Here is a 26,763-nt window from a genome sequence, read left to right on the forward strand (position 1 = left end):
ACCCCATCTGGCCTTACTCAGAGTATGATAAGGCTACATGAGATATATAGTGCACACATTTCTACACAAAATGGTGTAATTGTAGGTTATTCCCAGAACATGTCATCTGGTGATGCCGGCTGGCAACATTTTTGGCAATTTTTTGGTAAGATGCATGTGATCAATACATGATATTTAGTTGAGTTATGGTCAGTGTTGGGGGTAATGTGCTCAAAGTAATGCGCATTATGTGCGTCACATTACTTATTACTTTACATAGTAATCTAACCCAATGCTTATTTTATTGAAAATATTGAAATTAAAATGTTAGTGTTAAAAACAGATACTGTGTTGAAGCTTATTCCCAACACTCTAGGGAAAAAAAAGTCATGTTATTTCACAAAAGAATTGCATTTATTTGGGAATATTATGCACATGTGTGCTCTGGACATCTTGTAGCAGCTAGTGAGGAAAAGGTTAGGCATGTACTGTAGATAGTGTTTAATCAAGTGAAAAGAACTGAATAGATGTTATATTCATATTCATTCAGTCCAGTTTAGGACTGCAGGGAGCTGGTGTTTCTTGCAGCCACACTGGCTGTAAGGCAGGAAATAAATGTGGTGAGCTGTACACAGTTTCATTTGCAGGGGTAAGTTGCACAGACAATTAGAAAAGTGTGTGCTATGTGTAGCTCTGTAACAGAAACCGATAAAGTGTCAGTTTAGTTTTAACACAGCTTTTGAAAGATCTATTGAAATGGTGTGATGGGCTGGCACAGTGGCCCGTGTTCATAACGCCAATCATCGATGGCTCAGGTCGAGGATGTATGAAGGGGATGGATGTGATTTACTTCAGAACACATGAAGGACTTAACATATGAATAAATCGCAAGAAAATAATACAGTTTAGGTCAGTTTTTTAATGAAGGTTCACATGGGATCTTAGGATTTAATAACATGCTCAGCCGTGAAATGTGCTGTTTCCATATAAATGAAGAAAAAGTAACACAATGTTTGTAATGCTTTACATATAATATTAAGTCAATACATTAATTTTACTTTTAAATTATTTCCCAATACTGGTTATTGTGTACTATGTACAGTACATATTGAACTAGAATGGCTGACATTACTTTAAAATTACCTTGTTTTGGCAGCTCACACTTTCCGATACCTTTCGATCTGGTTGTTCAATTCTGCTGCTTCCCCAGCCCTCTTTCTTTTTGATTATTTTTTTTCCTGCACTCATAAAGGCTAAATACCTTAAATATCATGCATCAGACACTCTTTTAAAAATTAGTACCTAAAGTAAAATATTCTATTGAAGCCAAAAAAATGCCAAATCTGTCCCAGTATAACTTCCATCATTATTCATTAAAGAGAACAGTAAAGAGACCTGCGTTACACTTGCTGATTGGTTTTATAAATGCATTCTCACACAAAGTTAAAAAAAATATAGATTGTGCTTTTACCCTTGTGAAGCTTTCATTTGTGCGTAATGGCAATCTTTGGACTGTTTGACCATATACATGTATTTTTCAGTTTAAAACCATCATTTACATTTAAATCTAAATGAGTGGATGTTTGTTTTCTGTGAATGTATAATGACATTTTTATTTTTATGTTTTTAAAGATCGCCCCCGCGTTGATATTGAGCCAAAGGAAACCGAAGTATTGATTGGTAACGAGCGATCCATTGTATGCAGAGCAAATAACTTTTACCCTAACAAGATTGACATTAAATGGATAAAAGTCAAAGGAGGAGTGATTGAACCCGTGACAGATAATGTCTGCACTGGAAGTCCTACTATGAATGACAAAGGGATCTTTGATATTAGCAGCCGCATCATAATAAAGCCAGTGATGGAAGATAATGGCAACGTGTACAGATGTGAAGTATTTCACAGGACATTTGAAGGTGGATTCTCTGTGGAATCAACATTGAGGGTCAAAGGTTTGTTCATTTTTATTACTTATTTGCAGTAAGCTACATTAGAATTCTGAGAAAAATATTTCTAATTCTGTTTTGGGTTTTCTTGGATTACACATTTTTGTATTTAAAAGCCAGCTGCCATAATAGGTTTGTGCTTAATCATGTTAGAAAAAAAAAAAAGGACGACTGTGACGGTTTCCATATTTTTATCCTTGAGTAATTTTATTCCAATTTAGGCAGTCAAAACATTTGTTTATGGGTAAACATTTCAGCTATTTGAGGTTAGAGAGTTCTGCAGCTACCATCAGGCTTGAAGTAGTAAATAGTCCCAAAGTGTTCATCGGCTGTGTGTGTTCGTAGAAATGATTTTACTTGCACAACTCAAAATACTGCTCTAGAAAAGAGATCAGAGAGAACGCCTTACAAAGGCACAGAAAACTCAGTGACCATGTATAGTGCTTGCTTATGTGTTTATCACCTTGGCGGTCAGATTTGGCACTTCATATTTTATGCCCTTTCCTTGTTTTATTATTTTAATGTATATGTATTGTTGTTTTTCATTTTTTTGTTGTTACAAAAAAAATGACAATGCTCATATTACATGTGAGCAATAAAAGATTGAACCCAGAGTTATGTGAAGTTGGCTTTGGCACTGTGAAGTTACACAGACTGTCCTCTGCTGTGACACTAAACTCCACTGGTCATGACAGCGAGAGGTATCCATTTTTTTTTATGCTATTACTAGTTCATCGTTGACTGCCTTGAAGGTACAGTATGACAGCATGGGACCTCAATTTGACTCCGTAAGAGTTTAATGCCATTGTGTTCTCCATTCAATTTAGAACCAGAAGAATCTTCAAATGCTCTGATGATCACAGGGATTCTTATTACAATATTGTGTCTTCTTGGAATCACTGCATTTCTGTTATACCTAAAATTATTTAAGCCCAGTAAGTATTTGCATGACTTTAATATTACATTTCAAATGTTTTCCTCACTCTTCAGAAGAGCAGTAGTTTTTCATTGCTGTGTCTCCACAGTTGAAATTTCTAAAGTTGTGAGAAAAAAGAATGAAAACATTTTGAATTGAGTTTGTTTGACAGAAATGTATTTTTCTTAAAGTGTTAGCGCTGTTGCCTCACAGTGAGGAGATCATGGGTTTGCGCCCCGGGTCCTTCCTTCATGGAGATTGCTATATAAAAATAAAGAGTTATTACTATTAAAATGAGATTTTGGCAGTATAACAACTTATTTCACAAATAAATCATCCATAGAAGGTTTGATTGTTGAATTTTGTGGCTGGACACCATAAACCTTCTACAAGTCCTTACAGGTGCATCTTTAGTTATGTGCTGCCATATTACTTTCAGATAAGTATCAGTCACTGCATTTTTGCAGATATTTTTAAACCAAAGTCTACTTTACATACCAAATAATATAATCTGAAAAAACATACATTTCTTTGATTTTTATTATTTCTGTTTGTGTGCAGTAGTATGTGTATGAAAAGTATTTTTGTTGGGCACTAAACCAGGTGTTGGCTTGAGTGCTGATGAAACTTATATTAAACTGCAAATATTTTGGGAATCATGTAGAAAGTTTAATTTTTGAAGTCTGGTGTGAATAACTTTGTTTTTCACTTTTCTCTCTTAGTTGCTCCTCAGGTGACAGAATTACAAACTCCTGATACATTGAAACATAAAGAACAATCACTTTTGTCCGTCTTAGTGTCTGGATTTCGCCCTAGAAATATTAAAGCTATTTTATATCTAAAACGGGCAAGTCAACAACCAATTCAGATTTTTTGGTATGAATTAGAACAAAAGAAACCAATCAACATTTTGAAGAAGAAAACCACTGACGAAGTTCGTGTGCCTTTGAACATCAATGGAAATGAAAGTGTTACAGATGACTCATTTAAGGCCAACATTAAAGAAGGAAAGGCTCATGGAGACAGCACATACTCATTTACATTGATTGTAACAACTTTTCCAGACATTTATAAAGACAATGGTGCAGTTCTAACCCTCGAAATTCAACACTCATCATCTAAGAAACCCATTGAATGGAAACGGAAGATTAATGTCATTGGAGGTAACTTATTTATTTTTCTTTTAAGCGTATAATTAGTTGTAATTCTGGCAGCATGCTGATGCAGTGATTATTATTGCTGCCTCATGAATTTGTTATTTTGGGTTCACATCCCATGCCCTGTCTTTGCATATATGGAGTTTGCACATTTTCCTCATTTCTGCATGGGTTTCCCTTCCATGTCATCTAAAAACTTGCTGGTTAGCTTATTTAATCTGTTTATATAATGCAAAATTGGCTGACTCATTCAACAAAAATCACTAAAAAGCTGAAATTTGGCAGGATGGTACATCAAGGGCAGTAGGTAAAAAATGAAAAATAAAATACCCAAAAATCTTAAAAATGCTTTGACAGATTTTATTGATATTTGGTGGGTGACATTATAGAGAAAAGAAAATTAGGTGACCTGTGTTTTTTTTTTTGTGAATATTATGCTAACTTGCATGGTGTGCTGAGAGTGTGTTTTATGCAAACAAAACGATTGATGGACTGGACAGCAGCACACACCAATAGTGTAGACAGACGACTGAAGAAGAGTCAGTGTCCTGGACAGGAAAAAGGGACTTGATCATGTTTGGCATCTGCTAGGAATGACATGGAAGGCTAAAGTTTGAAGCTCTCTCATTTTAAGACAGATGTGAATTTTGAAAATCGACTTCTGTTATCGAGTAATCAATAAAGTGTTTTAATTGCTTTCATTTTAGAAGAAGGATCTGTAAACCAGCGCACAAAGGAAGTAGAGCTTTCATTAAAATACAGCTCCGTTTTAAGGACTGTGTATGGAAATGCCACCTAAGGGTCTACATTCCTCTTTTTAGACTTGGCTTGGAGGTCTTGTGAGGATGGTGGTGAAGGGGTACAGGGGTATGGTGCTCCAAGGTATACAGCATTGTTCTTCTGACTTGTTGGGGGTGCCACAGAGTCCCTCCAACACCAATACAAGTCCTGGTCCAAATAATAGTTTATTTTTACATATAGCTCCGCAAGTAATGCACACACACACACACTCTCTCTCTCTCTCTCTTTCTTTCCGAAAGAAATCTCCCAGTCCAAAGGTTCGTTTTAAAATATTTAGTGAAAGTTAAAAGCAAATAATCCACACAAGAATAAAAAAAAAATAGTTACACACGTGGAATAAAAGGCAAAAAAGGGGAAAAATGTATCTTCTCTAAACTTAGCTTTTCTTGAGAAACTTTAGTTATTTCAGTACTTAAAAGTTCTTTACTTCTTCTTTACTTAAAGGTTCTTAATTTCTTCTTCTGTGTGCATTAAGCATACGATACAGTACTTAAATAAGCACTGTTTTCTTAGAGTTGTTTCACACACTCAAAAGGCCTGTAGGCCCTCAGGCACGGTTAAAAAACCTTATGCCTTCCAAACCTTACTCAAGGCAAGGCTGTAACTAACTAACTGAAGAATATTTACTCCAAGTTGTTAGAAATGGCAAGAATATACCAATTCAGTTGTACTTATGGGGTTATAGGAACCTCCCATAGATTATGCATTGTCATCTAATAAAATATTCATGAATTTTATAGAACTTGGAAAATGGTTCTTACAAATCTATTTTTAATAGATTTCTTTTAGAATTCAATGTGAGGGTGAAGAAAAAGCACCGTTGGCCCTGCAATATTTGAACAAAATGACAATATAAGCAATAATATGAACAGTTTATGATCAAATGGTATCAGTCATTAAATAAATGGGACAGTGATATTAGTGGATGCCTCCATTTAGCTGTGTACACATCGTCACATCATGCTAACTGTGCGAGTGCCCATCTACATTTATGTACATGCTTTTTTCCCTTTCACAATAAGACTACATCTTTTCATGATAAGGACTGTTCTCAAACTTGTTTTTTATTGATACCAAAATTTCGAACTTCAATACTAAAAGAAGTGCTGAAATTTAATACCCAATGCAGTGTATAATGTTACTAATAAATGTATTTAAATTTCAGTTCTGTACACAGAAACAAGTAATGGAAAGTTTAGTAATTAACTGTAAATATTGTAGTAGTATAATCTTTTGTAAAAGGAAAAAGTAAAGTTCTGTAAACAAAAAAAAAGTAAAGAAGTTTAAATCTGTTCAATAGTTTTTTTTTTTTTTTACATTTATGAAAACCAATGCTGTTCTGAGGTAGTGCAGTGAAATGTTACAAATGCCATTAAGTGTTATTAAGTAGTACAACTTTCAAGCAAAAAGAACATCAGTGTGGTCTTTTGTAAACAGTCGTTTAGATCATTAACACACAAATATACCACTAACACACTTACAGGCTTTGCCCATTTTTATGTAAATAAACTGTGATGTCGTCATGCTCTTCTTTGAGGCTGCCATGGGTTTTTTTGAGCTGCAGATGAGCCCTGATGCACTAAATACACACTCTGAAGTGTGTCACATCACAGTTTATGTAATTGAGCACTAAAAAGTTACAGTGCCTTACATTATATGGCAAATGTGATGCAACATGATTTTCAAATCGCACGTAATAAAATAATAAAGTCACGAGCTACAGCAGCACACTTGATGGCAAGGGTTTAAAAACCAAGGGAACTGTGGTGTCCTATTTCTAAAAGTGTTGCCCTTAAATGAACAGAAAAGAATTAAACTCAACAGAATTAAAATTGAAGCCCCCTGTCTTAATGTGTTAAACGTTTAACTGACTACAAAAAATAATGTAACCTGTTTTTAACCTGTAAAAAACAAATAAACATTACAGCCTTGCTTCTTATACAACAGTTTACAGTTTTATATTTGTTAATGTTTCCATGATTTAGAAATACAAAGAATTTTGAGAAAGTTTTTATTGACTTGTGTCGGTCCCTCAAGTGTTTGACTAAATTGATTGCTGTTGGCGCCTTTAGTTGGTATTGCATGTATATTGTGGTTTTCCCTCCCCATTTGTCACAAATCTGAAGTATTTCCAGATGCCACTCCAAGTGCCCCCTTTGTGAATTCAGCTTGCTGGTGAAGCCTCCAACAGCGCTGAATCGAAACAGGGCAGCAACTCCAGCCATGTCCACTGGTAACCTGCAAGGCCCAATTGTCAAAGGCCAGAACGAGTCGGAAGTGAATTTGTAAGGTTGTAGAATCAATACTGTGAAAAATGAGTATTGAAGTAATTTTAAAAATGAAATGTTACATTTGATAATTATCAATTATTTTGATACTTTTGACAACTCTTAACTCAAACCCATTTTAGGTTTGGGGTGCCTCTTGGTTAGTTTCATTTTCCATGTGCTTAAAGTGAAACGTGGCTGCTGTGGTGAGTCACTTAATGTTGATACTTTCAGCCAGAGGTGGCACAAGTCAGTACAGCTCAACTGGTTCTCCTCAGTCAAATGTCAGTCACTGTAAAGGCTTCCTGCCACAAAGCCAGCTTTCAGTTTTTTGCCCAGTTCTGGTGGCAGTCACTAAAAACACAAATTGCGCTTTGGTTTTATTAGCTTTTAACTTGTGTCCACGGCCTTAACTTTGGAACTGAGAAAGTTCAAACACAAAATTTTGAATAAAAAATGGTTATCAGCTTGTAACGATTTTTTTCGCTACACTTCACTAAGTTTACACTGAAAAATTATCCTGATGATTGCAGGTCAACCTCAAACTGCCTTCAACCCCTTCCCACAGTGCCGAAAGATGATTTATAATAATAAAAGCAATATTAACTAAACCACACAGAGAAAAAAATGCAACAACAAAAAAAAAAACTATAATTAATGCATTTTTACAACACCCCCACTTCCCATATATATATATATACAATGAACACAAAGCATAAAATTATATATCCAAGAATTTTCCCCGCCGTCTTTTTTTCCGTTTTCCTATTTCCCTATAATTCAGTTCCTTAGACATGCCAATCCTAGAATAAAAGATTTACGGCTCACACTGCTTTCGATCCCTTTCACGGTAACCTCAGTGTATCCGGAATGTTTGAGGTGGCCACCCCAGACTGCGATGGACTTGTGGTGCTCCCCGAAAACAATCTTTCTCCTGCACTCAGATGGGTCATGTCCTTTCCTCCTTTGCCATAAAAACTCGGGCTGTCTTTTGTTCCTTCTCTTCCTGCCTTTTCGCGCCCCTATTTAAATAGTGCATCCGTTTCCACGGCACTCCTGGAAATAGCAATGACAGCCCCGTACCTCCCAAAAAGTCCTCTCAATCCAACCCGCCCATCTTATCTTCTGTATTTTCAAATGACAACGGGATTTTACATAGAGAGAAGAGAAAAAAAAACATACATTTTTTATGTGGCAATGCTACAAGCTGTTGGCTTTTGAGAAAAACATAGGAAGTATGGTGGGTATGTAATTGGAGCTGAACTTATTTAAAAAAATAAACTAAATTCTTAAAAACTTTGAAGGTTATTTAGCAGTAAAACAAAAGATTTAAAACCCCCAATTGATAAAAAAAATAAGTTTGGAAGTACAAAATCTCCAAGAGTCCAAGTTCATTGGACTTAAGCGAAGTCGCTGTCTCTTGGTGTTTGTTCATAATGGTGTTGGCTGGTGTCCCTGTGAGTGGTGGAATTGTTGACAGGCCTGACTCCAGAATTCGTCATTCTCATACTCATTCATTATCGTTTAACTAAGTCTTTGAAACTGCAAACAGTTTTTAGAAATGAATTGCCATTGTGATGATAAATGTCACTGTATTTATATCTAATATTTGTTTTTCCTGTTAAACACTGACCTGTTCATTTTTGTGTTTTCTCATTAACAGTGAAGCCCAGACTGAATCAGATACTGGTGCCACCCATTCTGGTACACGGCGACCTTGTTGCTCTGACCTGCCCTATCAATGGATTTAAACCCCGGCCTTTGATTATCACATGGTACAAGCAAGAGCTAAAAGGGAAGGAAAAGAAAAAAATTCTTTGTGTTAATGAGAACGGCGGACTAAAGCACTATAGTAATGATGTACAGAAAAAGAGATACTCTCACAGTATAAGTGAGATGGTGGACGAGACTGACCATACTTATGATGTCATTAGTGTTCTGACCTTTATTCCATCAGTCAGTGATGATGACCAGGCCACATTTATCTGTGAAGTTGAGCACATTGATACCAACTACACTGTAAAACAGGAGAGGGTTATACATGTGAAAGGTAAGCACTGTATGAATCCGTGTCTTGCATGAAGTCCTCTGAATTTTCCCATTTTCAACCAACTCTTCCTTTTTCTCTACTAGCGACTCCAAAACTAGACTCAATTCAGCTGGTGCACGATTCTCCTGTGGCAGGTGCTTCAATGGGTTTAACCTGTAGAATTCACTCTTACTACCCGCAAACTTCCCTTGAGGTGTTCTGGTATCTCGATGACACTCGTCTAGTAAGCATTGATGTTGGAGACACGACCAGGTCAGACGATGAACTATATTACTGCACAAGTAGCGTGAAAACAATTCCTTACTGGGAAGATGTGGGCAAAGTGTTTAAGTGCTTGGTTAAGCACGAGAGTTTACCTGTATCTCGAGAAACAAAATGGACTTTGGATGAACTAGGTAAGTAAAACTTAATATGGTATTTATTTTAACATTCAAGGCAAAAAATAAATAGTAGATGCTCAGCCAGACAAGGCATAAATTCAATAGAGATAAGATGCAGTATATATAGAAAATGGAAAATGTATACTGATGGGGCCATCCACAAATGTAGAAGTACGAACAAGGCTGGAGAAATAGCCGGTTGTTGACCAAGGGAACACATAGTCCACAAAATTATATGCTGGGGCACCACTGTTAATATATACAGGCATTCGATGGCATGTAAAGGTGCAACAAAGTAAAGTACAGCAAAGCAAAAATAGACTTGTGGCAATTCATTGCTCTGTTGAGTGGTCAATATTTGGACAAGAGCTTTGTTTAACAGTCAGCTCTCTCTAGAATGAGATGTGCCATGCCAGGAGCGTCTCATTTTTATAGCAGAGGGGACCAGAAGGTGCAAGATCAGTTTCCCTTCGTGGGTGTTTTCTCAGGAGGTGGGAGAAAAAGGAGACCTTATCAGTGACAGCACCCCCTTGTATCCCGGAGTAGTGGTACTTACAGTACATAGGATGAGCCTGGAAGGTAATTCTCAGATGTGCGTGTGTGACAAGCCTTAAAGAGCAACATTCCGCAAGACGTACAGAGATACTGTGAGCAAAAATTGCGCTGATTAATGCAGTGAATAAAATGATTTGTCTTTGTTTTATACAACACTATGCCTCATTACATAGTCTGAAAAGAGCAAATAAAATTACAGTGAGATATGAAGCTACAGAGCATCTGGTTTATAAGTGTGGCAAACATAAGTGCAGTACAAGTCCCAGAAAGAGTGTGGCATTAAACAGAGGCTAGCAGTACTTAGAAAGACTGTGGCCTATAGAGCTGGGAATATTGCTTTATGTAGATAGAGAACTAAAGCTGAATGAGGGTGACTTGAACCTTGAGACTCTTAACACAAAAAAACAAATGAGTGGAATCCATTTTAAAAGTGTAGGATGAATAGTTCTTGAAAGGAAGAGTTGAAGTTGGTCATCAGTCTTGAATGAAATAATAAAGCTGATGTGTGTTCACAAGCAAATAAAGGTATAAGCACACTCTCTAGAAGTGTGTTGTTGTATAGGGTCCTGTGTGACCCTGTATTCCCCTTTATACTCTATATTGTATAAACCTTAACAAAATGTCTTAAACCCCATACTTTTAGCCTTCATATGTTGCACTACCTTTTATTCCTACTGTATGTTCTTGGGCAACATAAAAGAGCAATATAACAAACAGGAGTGAAAGAGAATTACACTTTTAATTATCTATTACAGGTAATATGCCCAAAATAATAAGCAAAATAACATGAGTGCAGGAAAAATACCATTACAGCCAAAATAGCAGGGCATCTCGCATTCATGGCTCTTGGCTTATCTTCAGTCGGGCTTTGGCTTTACTACCACATGGCCTTTGCATGAACCATTGAAACAGGCCACATGCCATTCTCAATATGGCTGCTGAGATAGAATTGTTTTCATCACAGAGAAATGTTGAGAGATGATTGGTTCTTCATGGCTAGATGATGTGAGAGAGAGAGGCGATTGGGGTTACCAACTTGTCCCTTACACCAATGGATGCACAGACTGACTTTACACCTGCCATCCAGTCTAGACAGCTCCCCTCCAGTTCATTAACTGTATGTCTCTTTGATTATGCACTTCCATTAACACACAACATGTCTTATCATTAGAGATTTGCCTTGCACTTTAAAGCATTTCGAACTGTGCCACATGAATGTCTCTACAATGTTAATATTTTAAAACAATAATTTTTATTTTTGAATGAACACATGGAGCAGTTAAATTTGTCATCTTTGTACACCGACACATGTGAAGGTGGCATGGCACCCTGTCCAGCTATGCCTGCTTCATGTCGAAAGGAGCTGCAATAGGCACCAGTTCCAGCAACCCTGCACTGGAATAAGTTGGTTATAAAATGAATGGAGGGTTGGATGCTCAACTATAGCCACGTTCATTAGAACTGGAGGATGAATGTGATGTCTCTGTTCATTTACTGGGATTCAGTGTGGTGATGTTTTTTTACTTTCTCGTATACAAAGTATAGGGAAAGTATTGTAATCATCCAAAAATTCGATGTTGAGATTTTGATGAATCTCGACGTTTTGAACCTCCCTGACCTTCTCATATACGAAGTATAGGGAAAGAATTGGAATCCTCCAAAAATTCCATTTCGAGATTTTGATGAATCTCGATGTTTTAGACCTCCCCGAGTCCGAAAATACAATTTTTGGGATTATGTCTGACTGTGTCTGTCTGTCTGTGTGTATGTGTAAACATGATAACCTGAGTACACTTTTACTTGGGTCAACCAAATTTTGCATACAAGTATTAGGTACAAAACCAGAAGTGGTACTTTACCTTTTATTCATGCAGTTGCAGAGTCTGATTTATTCAACTTTACTTTTATAATAATTGTTCAATAGATTTGATTTCATTTTGTTGTTGATGGTTCTTTAATGTACATAATATAAAAATGTAATCATTGTATTGCGGTTTACTCCTCAAATATCCATCTCCATATCTGAGTGTACGAGTAAGTCTAAGGGAGACCACTCCCGTTTTATTTATTTTTTTTTTACCTTGAAAATGCTAATTTGTGAATTATAAATGATAGACTAGATTTCCACAGTTCTATGCTGGAATTCAAGCCTGGGAACATAACTTTTTCGTTTTTAACATTGCTGACATTATTTTCTGTTACTAGTCTCATTTTACAGTATATGTGTTTGCATTTGTTTTTTTGTTCCTCTTAGTTTCACTACCGAAAGTATACGAAATCTTAAGCAACCCAAAACTACCAGAGCTTGGAAAGCCTCTTACACTCTGCTGTGTGGTCAGTGAATTTTACCCAAAAGATTGTGACGTTGTTTGGGTCAGAGGATATCAAAGAATGGAAGATGGAACAAAAACAGAAGAGCCTGAATTAGACAATATCACTAAACTGTACAGTCGAAAAACACAGCGGACGTTCTACCCCGTCATAGAAGATCTGGGCAGTGAGTTTACTGTGGAGATGACTCATCGTGGAGTTACTCATCGGCCTGAAAAAGACTTGTTTGTTATGAAATTTAAAGGTAGGTAGGGAAAAAGGGTCAGACTTCTGAAGAAACATTTTTGTTACTTGCACAAAACAGTCATTTTTGTTTTTTTTTGGCTGTCAAACGTTTGTTGCTTTTGTGTAGACATACATTTATTTATGATTTACTGTGTTTTTCTTCAAGCACATGTCCCCATTTCTGTTTAGTGAGGAGAGTTTCAGGGAGAAGGTTGTTTCTAAGCTTTTCCAGAGCCACACTCCAACCCCATCTTTGTATGGATTTACTCAGGCCCTGACTTTAGTGTTTTAGGACAGTTTTTTATACATGTCATTTTATTCAGTGTACATTTCTTTATGTTAAAGATTTTGTTTCTCTGGTTAAAGTTTTATTTTGACTTGAAATGTTTTTTTTTTTTATTATCGCCTTGTTCTCATTGTTTATGTGACGCTCAGAGCAACATCATCTGATTAGGTTGCATTATTGATGTCCGTGGATGTGACACTGTAATTATTGTATCCTTTATTATTTCTCAGTGGACACTCTCAGCAAAAGTCTCAAAAGAAATTGCAACAGTTAACTTTCAGTTCTAGTGGGTCTTACCGTTCTTTGAAAACCTTTTGTTGCTTGGCTTCGATTCTTCCTTTGCCCGTTGGTTTTACTTACCTGATCTTCTTGCTTTTACAGTTCCGTTCTTGACGTCAATTCTGCTGTGCATTTGTCGTCTCCTGGTTTTATTTTCCTTCTCACAAGAATTCTGAGACACTGTCTCATAACACTGACAACTTGGTTGGAGTTTCGGAAATGTTTTAGGGTGTACAGTCATATAAAAACGTTTGGGAACCCCTCTCAGCCTGCATTATAATTGACTCTACTTTCAACAAAAAAGATAACAGTGGTATGTCTTTCATTTCCTAGGAACATCTGAGTACTGCGGTGTTTTCCGAACAAAGATTTTTCGTGACGCAGTATTTAGTTGTATGAAATTAAATCAAATGTGAAAAACTGGCTGTGCAAAAAATGTGGGTCCCCTTGTCATTGTGCTGATTTGAATGCATGTCACTGCTCAATGCTGATTACTTGCAACACCAAATTGGTGGTATGAGCTCGTTAAGCCTTGAACTTCATAGACAGGTGTGTCCAATCATGAGATATAAAGGGATTTAAGGTGGTCAATTGCAAGCTGTGCTTCCTTACTTTTGACTCTCCTCTGAAGAGTGACAGCATGGGATCCTCAAAGCAACTCTCAAAAGATCTGAAAACAAAGATTGTTCAGTTTTATGGTTTAGGGGAAGGCTACAAAAAGCTATCTCAGAGGTTTAAACTGTCAGTTTCTGTAACTGTAAGGAATGGAATTAGGAAATGGAAGGCCACAGGCACAGTTGCTGTTAAACCCAGCAGGTCTGGCAGGCCAAAAAAAACACAGGAGTGACATATGAGCAGGATTGTGAGAATGGTGACAGACAACCCACAGATCACCTCCAAAGACCTGCAAGAACATCTGGCTGCAGATGGTGCATCTGTACATCGTTCTACAATTCAGCGCAATTTGCACAAAGAACATCTGTATGGCAGGGTGATGAGAAAGAAGCCCATTCTGCACTCACGCCACAAACGGAGTCGCTTGTTGTATGCCAATGCTCATTTAGACAAACCAGATTCATTTTGGAACAAAGTGCTTTGGACTGATGAGACAAAAATTGAGTTATTTGGTTATAACAAAAAGCGCTTTGCATGGTGAAAGAACAACACCGCATTCCAAGAAAAACGCCTGCTACTTACTGTCAAATTTGGTGGAGGTTCCATCATGCTGTGGGGCTAGTTCAGGGACTGGGGCCCTTGTTAAAGTCGAGGGTCAGATGAATTCAACCCAATATCAACAAATTCCTCAGGATAATGTTCAAGCATCAGTCACAAAGTTCAAGTTATGCAGGGGTTGGATATTCCAACAAGACAATGACCCAAAACACAGTTGGAAATCTACAAAAGCATTCATGCAGAGGGAGAAGTACAATGTTCTGGAATGGCCATCACAGTCCCCTGACTTGAATATCATCGAAAATCTATTGGATGATTTGAAGCAGGCTGTCCATGCTCTGCAGCCATCATATTGAACTGAACTGGAGAGATTTTGTATGAAGAATGGTGAACAATACCTCCATCCAGAATCCAGACACTCATCAAAGGCTATAGGAGGACAGCGTCTAGAGGACAAAAGGAGGCTCAACTAAGTATTAATGTCATATCTCTGTTGAGGTGCCCACATTTATGCACCTGTCTAATTTGGTTATGATGCATATTGCATATTTTCTGTTAATCCAATAAATTTAATGTCACTGCTGAAATACGACTGTTTCCATAAGGCATGTCAGATATTAAAAGGAAGTTGCTGCTTTGAAAGCTCAGCCAATGAGAAACAAAAATCCAAAGAATTAAGAGGGGTTCCCAAACTTTTTCATATGAATGTATATACTATATGTGCATGTCTAGTTTTTTTGTGTTTCATCCATGGTGGGCCACTGCATCTCCCTACCTCGTTTACCATGGATTGGATGTAGAAGGTTTAAAATGGAAGTCTTGAAGTTTAATTCTGTGGGACCCCTGTGGCTTCAGATTTTTGATCTAACTAGTTTAATAAACAATCCCACTGCCTTTTGCTTAATTTATAATAATGTTTGCTTTTAATTCTTAATTGTTTATTTAATCTTAGGCAGTTTTGGATTTTGTTTTACATTTAATTCACCTTTATGGCTTAGCAGAGTTTGGTTTTTCTCATCTGATTTAAAGTTTTGTTCATTTTTTTCCCTATATATTTAAAATTAGCACTGTATTATATCGGCTGATTCTCTCCACTCAAAAAAAATGTGTTATTTCTCAAAGATATTGCTTCCTACTGTCGGTATCATCCTGTATGTTTGTACTTTGTTTGTCTAGTGACGTGACATAGCATGTAATCAAGTGACAAGAACTGAGCACAAGTTATAGGTATACATTATTTGTAACTTGTTTAGTAAGTTCAGTGCAGATGTTTTAACATAGGCAGAGTGGTAGCACTGAGCTGTCATTCCTACCTAACAATGCAAAGGGCTGTATGGAGTTTGCATGTTCTCCCTGTGTATCTGTGGAATGACTGGTATCAGTGAGTGTGGTTAAATGTGGATGGAGACCTGTTTTAGCACTGAATGTGCCAGTAGTAGATCTCAATTATTGGAAAACGTTTAGTCCTTTATATGCTGTGAAGGACATAACATCAATCTCCTTTTTTCCAGGTATGCAGCTAGTTGTGCATTTAGAATCTTTTATTATATTTTAAGGATTTTATATGAAATTTCCGTACTTAGACCTTTATAGGTTCATATCTTTTGATAACTATTACGTATTTTGCACCTGCTTTAACAAATGATATCCACCAGTTTTAATTAAAAGGTCTTATTGCTAATTTTCTTCTTCAGATTATTGTGATGCATTGAAAGTTTTTTAAATCACCGTACTGGATTTACGAGTGAACTGCTTATTCCTGCAGGTTCATTCGCAAGGCAGAGAACGGAGCACGGAGACACTCGTATCTACTGTATATTAGTAGCATAAACTGTGTGTCTTTAACATGTATGTCATCAGTCAAAAGTTTCAGAACACCCCCAGATATTTCCAGTTTTTATTAAAATGTAAGTAGTTTAAGTTCAGTGAATAACATCAAATGGTTCAAAGGTAAGTAGTTAAACTGCCAGAGGTTAAAAAGAAACTTAAGTTACCAAAAACAATAAAATGTAATTTTCAGATTTATGGGAATAGACTTTGTTCAGGGAACAAATAATGGATTAACAAATTACCCAACAACTTTTCTGCAGCAGTGGAAGTGAATTAAACCTTTAAAGTTTATACAAACAATTTCTTCAGGTGTCCTAGTTTTTCTTGACTACTGACAAACTTTCTGCCTTTATAACAGCAGTGTTAGAACAAATTGTGTTTGTGCCCACTGAAGCATTATTTGGACAATACCAAACTGTATATCATGCTATCATATTGGCAAGAAAAAGACATTAAGAAAGGAAGACAGACAGACCATTATAACCCTTAATAGTGTAATCCTGGCATTTAAAGAAATGGCAAAGAAAGGCAAGGCTTCCTATACCATTAAAAGGATCTTGGAAACTGGACGAAGCAGAATCAAGCATACTGTTTCTTAACAGTGATTGAAGCAAGCAATTGTCACCTTCAACTGTGAAGAGAAGACTTTGAGCTGCACATTTGTCAGGTTGAGTGGCAGTAAGAAAATCACTGACAAAAATTGCAAAACAAGCAAAAGTGTGCCCAGGTCAGGAAATCGCAGCCAGTCTCAGTGTACTCTGAACTCTCACTTTGTTTTGGTTTTGCGCCTGCCAGACCAGTTCTTGTCAGAGTTTCCTCCAGTTTTAAGTTTCTTTTGATGACTCGGGGAAACTGCACTCACTGACAACCTTGGCTTTCTTTGTAGTTTATCTAAGGAAAGACCTACACTTTGAAGGTTTATAATGGTCTGTATGTCTGTCTTCCTTGCTTAATGCCCTTTTTTTTTTTCACCCTTATGTTGGCAATATACAGTTCAGTATTGTCCAAATGATACTTCAGAGGTGTAGCCACACAGTTTGTTTCAACAATGCTTTTATACAGACCGAAAGTTTATCAGTACTCACCAAAATTCGGGACACCTGTAGGAATTGTTTGCATTAATTTTTAAGGCTTTGTTAACTTGCATTGCTGCTGGAAAGCTGTGAGTTGATAACCCATTACAGTGGACCCTTGACTTACGAACTCAATTCGTCCGCGAGGGCTGGTTGTAACTCAAGTTGGTTGTAAGTCAAGACTATTTTTCCCATAAGAAATAATGAAAATGCCCTTAATGTGTTCCGAACCTCCCACAGCAACACTTACTTAACTTTTTTTAATAGAAAAGGGTTGTATAATGTGCATAATTTACCAAAAACACCAATAATTTTTCTAATGTACTAACCAAAAAGTTATAAAAAGTGCCTAGCCTACCAGAAACAACAATTTCATACTGTACTCGCCATTTAAGTTGACATCTTTGGCTTGCAGGAAGGGAGGAGGAGGAGAATGAAATGGAAGGTGGTTATTGTTTGGAAGGAGCCTCCTTATACAAATCTTTTCTTTGTAAAATTGTCGATATGGTGGATTTCGACATGCTGTACATATTAGCGAGATTGGTCACACGAACGCCACTCTCATATTTCCACACAATTTCCTTCTTCGTTTCAATTGTGATCGCTTTCTTTACTTTTGTTACCTTTGCTTTCTTAGCAATTATCGAAATAAATTATATAAATCACTGCACTGACCGAAATTACGTCCACAAACACATGTATCTGGGCTCCGACTGATGCTTACAAACGCTCTTGGCTGTTTGTTTACAATCGCACAAGTGGATACACGTGACCGCATTCGGGTCGTAACACAAGATGTTGATCGTAATTCAAAATAAAAATTTTGGTCGTAAAGCAAGTTGTTCACATGTCAGGCTGGTCGTATATCAAGGGTCGACTGTACTTGAAATGACATTATTGTTCATTTTTTGGTAACCTTTTTTTTTAACCTCTTTCAGTTTACCACTTGTCTTTTTAGCATTTTAGGTTATTCACTGGACTTGAGCTGCTTTAATGTCAGTCAAACCGGAAAAAATGAGGGTGTTGTAAAACCTTTTGACTGGTAGTGTATGTTGGTGTTAAACCCCACATACACATGCGTGCACATTTCACACAAAAAGTGATGGGGCTGGATTTGAACTCCGGAGTTTGCAAGTGTGAAGCAACATCTCTAACTATTATCAGTCACATTGTAACTGTCCGTCAGTTAATGATCTTTTTATTCTTGTAGCTATGTTTACACATACAGTATGCGACAGTACGGTGCCTATAAAACTTATTCACCCCATTTGAAGTTTTTCCATTTTATTTTTATCCAACAGTAAATCCCAGTGATTTTAATGTAGCTTTTTTGACAATAGAGAGACCCTCTTGTAATGTCAAAATCAAAGCAGATCTCTGCAAAGCAGGCTGGTGAAGAATTTGTCCCCCATCCTGGTCAGGAGGCCATAATGGATGGACTAGCAAGCATGCATACCGGGAGCAGTTCATTCCCCCACTTGACCGAACCCAGTTAGAACCACCCGTAAGGTAGCATGGGAATTGGAGTCTGAAAAAGCACTAATGTTGGGGTCTTTGGGTGCCGCCAGAGGGCACTGCTGACAACTTGGGCGTGACACCAGATGCAGTTCTCGGGTCTTGTTCAAAAGGAAGAGTCAGGAGGCAACGGGCGACACTCTGCTGGAGGTGGAAGGAAAGTATTTTGCTTTTGTGTATTGTGACTGGTGCTCAGCTTGGAACAGTGTTGGTTGAAATTAAAAAGCCTATTATATTGAATTGTGTTGGGTGATATTGTGTCTGTGGTTTGGGGTTCAGTGGCGCCCCTTGTGGTTACAAAATAAAAATGCAAAATAATTGATCACATGAGTATTTGCGTCACTAAACAACCCTAATGGCAGCAGGCGATATCTTTGCAAAATAATTCAATCATTTTTTTTGTGTGTTATGGGAATAAGCTTCCGTACTGTATGATGATGTATAATATTCCTTTAAACTCGGAAAACCATAATCTCTCTCTGTTCCCCTAAAATATGACATTTTCTCTTCTGCTTTGTTAATTTGTGCATCGGTTGTGATGACTTTACTTTGTCTGTTTATTTATTCTGTTTTCTGACTTGGTTGCAGTTGGCTGCTGGATTTTGTTGAATTGCAGTGATTAGGACTACAGTGAGAAGTCAACCAAAATAGGTTTTCTTGGCTAATTGAACAGATTACAACATGCAGCCTTTTGAGGCAACTCAGGCCCCTTCTTCAGGCGTTTTGTAATTATTACAAAAGTTACAAATTGCCTGAAGAAGGGGCCTGAGTTCCCTCGAAAGCTTGCATTAGAACATTAGAACACTCTAGACGAGAACAGGCCATTCAGCCCAACAAAGCTCGCCAGTCCTCTCCACTTATTTCTTCCAAAAAAACATCAAGTTGAGTTTTGAAAGTCCCTAAAGTCTTCCTGTCTACCACACTACTTGGTCGCTTATTCCAAGTGCCTATCGTTCTTTGTGTAAAGAAAAACTTCCTAATGTTTGTGCGAAATTTCCCCTTAACAAGTTTCCAACTGTGTCCACATGTTCTTGATGAACTCATTTTAAAATAACAGTCTCGATCCACTGGACTAATTCCCTTCATAATTTTAAAACTTCAATCATGTCACCTCCTAATCTTCTTTTGCTTAAACTGTAAAGGCTCAGCTCTTTTAATCTTTCCTCATAATTCACCCCCTGTAGCCCTGGAATCAGCCTAGTCGCTCTTCTGTGGACCTTTTCCAAAACTCCACCCAGGACTCCAAATGAGGCCTCACCAGTGCATTATAAAGGTGTGAGCAGAACCTCCTGTGACTTGTTCTCCACGCGTCAAGGTGCTATATAAGCTAACATTCTGTTTGGTTTCTTAATGGCTTCTGAATACTGTCCGGAAGTCGATAGCTTAAAGTCCACTACGACTCCTAAATCCTTCTTGTTAGGTGTACTCTCGATTTTCTGACCCCCATTTGTGTATTCAAAACTCACATTTTTACTTCCTATGTGTAATACTTTACATTTACTGACATTAAATTTCATCTGCCACAAATCTGCCCAAGCCTATGCTATCCAAGTCCTTCTGTTATATAACGGATTACAAATAATCTGCTAATTCACCTGTCTTGGCATCATTTGCAAACTTAACCAGATTTTTACTTATATTCCTATCTAAATCATTTATATGTATTAAAAATAGCAGCGGCCCTAGCACTGACCCCTGTGGAACACCACTCTTAACATCGGACAATTCTGATGAGGTCCTCACACCATCACCTCCTGCTTCCTGTGTCTGAGCCAATTCTGCACCCATTTAAAAACATCACCCTGAACTCCCACTTCTTGTAGTTTGATGCCCAACCTCTCATGTGGCACCTAATCAAATGCTTTCTGAAAGTCAAGATAAATAATACCATCTGCTCCACTCTGGTCGTATCCTTTTGTTGCCTCCTCATAGAATTCCAGCATGGTAGTAAAACATGACTTCCCTCTTCTGAACCCATGTTGACTGTTCTTAATAACTCCTGTCCTTGCCAGGTGTTGCTCAAACTTATCCTTAATAATTCCTTCCATTAATTTTCCTGTGATGCACATTAAGCTTACTGACCTATGGTTGCTTGGATCTGCCCTGTGACCCTTTTTATATAATAGGATGATATTTGCCATTTTCCAGTCCTTTAGAATCTCTCCAGTCTGCAGTGACTTTCTAAAAATATGTGTCAAGGGTTTATATCTGCACTCTCAAGCCTCCTTATGAACTCGAGGGTAAATATTATCTGGTCCTGGTGATTTGTTTGATATCAGCCTATTTAATCATCTTAGCTCTTCTCCCTCTACAATTTCTAAATCCCTGAGTTCCTCCTTAGTAGTCCCTGTTACCTCTGGGAAGTTATCCACTTGCTCACTTTGTGAACACCTCAAAAAAATTTAAGTTTAGGGCATCCGCTATTTCACTGTCTTTATGTTTTAATTCCCCTTTACTACTTCTGATGTACTTCACCTCCTCCTTGACTGTTCTTTTACTGCTAAAATACTGAAAGAATCTCTTAGGGTTTTCTTTCTCTTTATCTGCTCTATTCCTCTCCAACTGTCTTTTAGCCTTCCTGATATCCTTCTTAATGGTTGCCCTTGTGTTCGCATACACTCTGCGGTTCACTTTGCAGTCATTAGTCTTACATGCCTTATAAAGCAGTTTTTTCCTTTGCAGCTTCTTTTTTAAATCTTTTATTAATCCACTGTGGAGTTTTTAAAAATTTCCTATTAATTCCAATTTTAGGTATGTATTTGTCCTGCATTACATGTAACACATTTTTAAACCTGTTCTACTGCTCCTCGTCTGTCTCCACACTTAAAAGCTTATCCCAGTCTATCCTCCTCCAAATCACTGATCATGCTGCTGCACCATGTCACATTACACGACTGAAATCACAGGGCATGGTCTACTTCACTGACAGGGTTATGACTTTACAGCACAGCTGTTCTTGCCTCTTTTTCTGGCAGCCAATAACGTGCTGCCTAATGGATCCTCTGTACTACCATTGCAATAAGGATTAATGGCTGTGGCAAGTTGAGCCGCAGTCTCTGCCCTTTTCTCTTTTATCCATTCTGATTTAATATGTAAAACACAAGACATCACAAAAATGAGCCCGTATTCTGTTTGAGTTTCAAAACACGCATCTTCCTTATTTCTAGTCGCTACATTCTATGCATTGTATTTCTGAATAAGAATTTATTGGTTGTCAGCTGTCCTGCCAACCTTCATACACAGCCTGCCCCTCTAAGAAAATCAAATCTGTTAGATTTTATCTTACCCAGTCATTGGGAATGTATGATTAGGTGATTGGTGTTGCCGACTTCCTCTGACTGGCCAAGATTATGTAAATGAAGGCCACGCCTGAAAATCGCTGAAAAAGTCATCTGATGTGACATACCTGTAAGGATGTTTGGCTCAGTGATTCCCTTATGAACTTGTTTTAATGAAACTGAAACACACCGATAACTGCATATGGTACCTTTGGTAAGTGGATATCTTGGCCCCGTGTGAGTACGAGTGTGTATGGGCCTTGAAAGAGGCTGGTGTTCTGTCCAGGTCGGTTTCCTGCTTTTTGCCCAGTTCTACCAGGATGGACTCTGGTCCTATGCAGCCCTGAATTAGATTAAGAGAGTTTAAGCCTGGTGTATTGTGCCCCTGTATTGTGAACATCATCCCAAAGACCAGCGGGTACCGAGCTGAAATGTACTAACTTGTTAATTATAGATGGGACCCAGGCAGTTATTGACTCCCTCAGGGCCACAGTGGTGGACATTGACCTGGAAGGCCAGCAGTTTATACTCCATTGTCTTACTGTCTGTAACACAATAAACAAATCCATTCTATACTCAGTTCTACAAATGAACACAATTAGTCAAAGACTTGTGTCAGATATTTATACTTTCCATGTCTAGGGTATGTGGCTCTTCTTGGTGCACACCAGTGACCAGTGTACTTGTGTAGCGTTCCTGAGGCATGCACTTTAAATATCTTTGAGCCTACACAAGTGGGCGCTTATCTTCACACACTGTTATTCAAGGGGTGCTGGCATTGCTGTGTTTTCATTTCATGTCAGATCTCATTTTAATTTTCATTTTTTTTAGGTATTCCAACAGTGAGTGCAGTCACAAAGGACACTAGTATTTGCAACTATGGACATCCCGTGAAGTTGTCCTGTGATGTCACAGGATTTCTTCCCAAAGACATCACTGCTGAATGGAGGCAAGACGGAAGAACAATAACGGAAGGGGTGGAAAAGGTGTACAGTGATGGCACTGATGAACATGGCTGCTACAGCCTGAGCAGCACCTTGGATTTCATTCCTACAGCGTATGATTTCAACAAAGATTACTACTTTTTTGTTCGACATCAGAAATTAAAGGAACCGGTTGAGAGGCGTGCAGAAGTATCACTGAGTGGTAAGCTAGTTATTATAACACAGGTGGAATTTAATTTATCTTGTGCTGTTCTGTTCATTAAGAATACAGTTTCATCTGCACATTGTGCAAACTTCTGCAATACCAGCTCAGTTCTTGTGATGCTCGAAGTTGTGCCAAGCCAGTGAAATGCTCTTCATAACCGTAAAAAAACGCAAGCAAAGAAAACAGTCAGTCATTATGCAACCTGCTATATTCTAACACAGGGTCAAAGGGGTCTGCTGGAGCCAATCCCAGTCAACACAGGGCGCAAGGCAGGAACAAACCCCGGGTAGGGCGCCAGCCCACCGCAGAGCACCCACACACCAAGCACACACTAGGGACAATTTAGGATCGCCAATGCACCTAACATGCATGTTTTTGGACTGTGGGAGGAAACCGGAGCACCTGGAGGAAACCCACACAGACACAGGGAGAACATGCAAACTCCCACGCAGGGAGGACCCACGAAGCTCACCTAGATCTCCTTATTCCGAGGCAGCAGCGCTACCAGTGCACCACCGTGCTGCCCCAAAGAAAACAGCCTCTTTAATTTATCGAAAAATAAATGGAAGAGGAAAAGAGCTCCCAAACCAGGGCTCCTTAACTTGATATGCATAAATTGAGTAAACAAGAACTCCACATTTGTTAACACTTTAAACACCTCCCAGCTGTGCTATCATCATATCATAATAATTGATTATTTCACTATTAAAGTGATGTTCAAGTGCCACAATAACTTGATGTCCATCGTGGTCATTTGCAGCCAACAGTTTTATCTGAAGGCTTCAACAGAGATTTTATGTCTGTGTCAGAGGTTCTTCTTTCAAATATTTTATGCTTAATTAATGTGAACTACAGTTAGCCATTAACCTTTCACATCACACAACTATCAGTAGTATAAAAATTCAATTTTACGTCACTTGAGTTGGAAACTCATTTCTGTGAAAGCGATTTGAGCCACCACAAGTTGATTGGAAAGGATTAGGAAAGGTTCAGGCCGAGCCTGACAAACATACAGTCTGCATCTGTTGGTTGTAGGACAAAAGTATACAACACTGACTTCTCCAGAGACATGCAGGGGAAGCCATTGTGGTTCTCGGTGACTGTAAACGTGGCTTGTGTGATGTTTCTAGTATTGCTGACGGATTTAGCTGCTGTGTATCATCGTTATACAGACAGTGTAGATTCACAATCATTTAACTAGCGAATCTTCACAAAGCTTGTGTGGTAGATAAACATCAAAACGTATGCAGCAGCATTCATCTTCTGAGATGTTTCAGGGAAGGAAGATAGAAGTTTCAAGGTAGTAAGGTAGTTGTCACTAATGATGGCACCAGAGAGCAATGATGTGTTGCATATTGATTGGCACCTGCCAGTATGAATTTCACTGGGCTCTGTACACCTGATGGTTTTGATCCTATAAATCTATAAGAGGCATACAGAAGGGGGCTAAAATCGAAAGACTGCATTTGTAAAGAATTGAGCTAGAAAGACACAAACGCAAGACGCAGGCAGGAGCAAACATTGGTTTGCTGTTAACGGTTTTAAAGAAGTGCCATCCAGCTCCTGAAATGTCTTGGCCTTTTGCCTCTCCGCATGCAAATGTAACAGGAGAAAAGGACAGCAGCAGGTCTCTCTTTTTACGTTTTGTTGTCAAATTGCTAGCGCAATATTTATTAGCCATATTGTGTAAGCAAGTGACTTGATGGCCTTGATGTAATTTTGGAAGAATTAAGTGGATAGGACTGGCAAGGTGTTTTTTTTTTTTTTTTTTTTTTTTGCCTGTTCTTGTCTTAATTTTTCTAAAGTGTCTTTCAAACAGAAGGTATAGCGCATTTACCTACAGTTCTCGCCATAATGTTCAGAACAAAGACATAATGTTCCTTGATGTGTTCCTGTGCTCCATGGTTTTAAAATAGTGTGATCAAGCACATGTTATTAAAGTGCATGTTCTCAGATTTTATTTAAGGGTATTTTTATACATTTTAGTTTCACCATGTAGAAATGACATCACTTTTTATTTATTGTTCATCCCCAATGCTGCCCCCAGTTTTCAGGGCACCATAACATTTGAGACATTTGGCCTCACAGGTGTTTGTGATTACTCAGGTGTGTTTGTGCTGGTATATGATAGCTTTTGGCATCTGCTCTTGGTTCTAATCATTGCATCACCTTTGGAGTCTGTAGTTGGCATTTTTCAGTGTGGGGACCAGAGCTGTGCCAATGAAAGACAAAGAAGTCATTATGGGGCTGAAAAACAAGAATAAACCACTTAAGAGACATCAGCCAAACTTGTGGATTACCCAGATCTTCTGTGCCAAACATTGTTAAGAAGAAAGAGTTTACTGGAAAGCTCAATAATCGCAAAGGGACTGGCAGGCCAAGTAAGACAGACCTCCACTGCTGATGACACAGAAATTCTCACTATAATGAAGAAAACTCCCCAAACGCCCGTCTGAAAGATCAATAATGAACTTCAGGAGGCTGATGTGGGTTTGTCAATGACTGCCTTTCACAAAAGACTTCATGAACAGAAATACAGAGGCCACACTGCAAGATGCAAACCACAAAAACAGGATGGCCAGATTACAGTTTGCCAAAAAGTATTTCAAAGAGCCTATAGAATTCTGGGAAAATGTCTTGTGGACAGACGAGACAAAGATGAACCTCATCAGAGTAGTGGCAACAGCAAAGTGTGGAGACGAAAAGAAACTGCCCAAGATCCATAGCAGACCACCTCATCCGTTAAACATGGTGGAGCTTGGGGGTCTTGTGGCTTGGGCATGTATGGCTGAAGAGGTTTTTAAAAGCTGAAAACTGGAAAATTCAAAATCAGCAGGAACTGAAGATGGCTGCAGTAGAGTCCTGCCAGAGCATCTCCAGTGAAGATCCTCGGCACCTGGTGATGTCTGTGAATCTCAGACTTCAAGCAGCCATTGAATGTACTAAACAGGACTACTTTGATGTGCATAAAACTGCTATACCCTGAACCTGCTACCTGAGCTTCAGAACAGGCCCTCCACCTGAAGCTACGCATGTTCAGGCCCAGCCAGTACCTGTATGGGAGACCATCTAGAGAAGATGCTAGGGTTACTTCTGGAAGAGGCGCTTACACTGTTGCCTGTGTCCGGATCCCAATGCTCCAGTGCAGTAATGGGGACACTGTGCTGTAAATGTGGTGCCCTCCTTCGGATGTGATGTAAAACTGAGGTTCTGTCTCGCTGTGGTCATTAAAGATGCCTGGGCATTGTTTGAAAAAAGCAGAGCTTATCCCGATGTCCTGGCTAAATTGCCCATTTTGGCCTTTCTCTCTCTCTCTCTCTCTCTCTCTCTCTCTTCCCCCTTCACCACCTCATAACTAATGTGTGGTGAGTGTACTGGCTCAATAATGGCTGCCATTGCATCGTGCTGCACATTGGTGGTTGATTAGTGAGAGAAGTGTGTGGCCTGCAGAGGGTGCTTCTGCTGCCCGACCTCAACACAGACAGACGCAGACAGAAGTTCAGGAGTAGACACGTTTTAATTTTCCCTTTGGGAAACGCCTTCCCCTGTTTCCCACTTGCACAGCACAAACG

General features: G+C 38.4%; 1 protein-coding gene across 2 annotated transcripts in view; it reads left to right on the plus strand.

The window, feature by feature from the left end:
• The window catches only part of LOC114647400 (uncharacterized), a 723,921-nt gene that overhangs the window by 688,809 nt on the left and 8,349 nt on the right, over positions 1-26,763 (plus strand). For both annotated transcript variants that reach the window (XM_051923407.1, XM_028796116.2), the window contains 7 exons: positions 1,612-1,932; positions 2,754-2,861; positions 3,565-4,005; positions 8,731-9,117; positions 9,201-9,512; positions 12,307-12,627; positions 22,874-23,188. In XM_051923407.1, the coding sequence (XP_051779367.1) occupies positions 1,612-1,932; positions 2,754-2,861; positions 3,565-4,005; positions 8,731-9,117; positions 9,201-9,512; positions 12,307-12,627; positions 22,874-23,188 (2,205 nt within the window). The remainder of the gene's footprint in view (positions 1-1,611; positions 1,933-2,753; positions 2,862-3,564; positions 4,006-8,730; positions 9,118-9,200; positions 9,513-12,306; positions 12,628-22,873; positions 23,189-26,763) is intronic.

The sequence above is a fragment of the Erpetoichthys calabaricus genome, chromosome 2 (assembly GCF_900747795.2).
Source record: "Erpetoichthys calabaricus chromosome 2, fErpCal1.3, whole genome shotgun sequence".
NCBI classification, from domain to species: domain Eukaryota; kingdom Metazoa; phylum Chordata; class Cladistia; order Polypteriformes; family Polypteridae; genus Erpetoichthys; species Erpetoichthys calabaricus.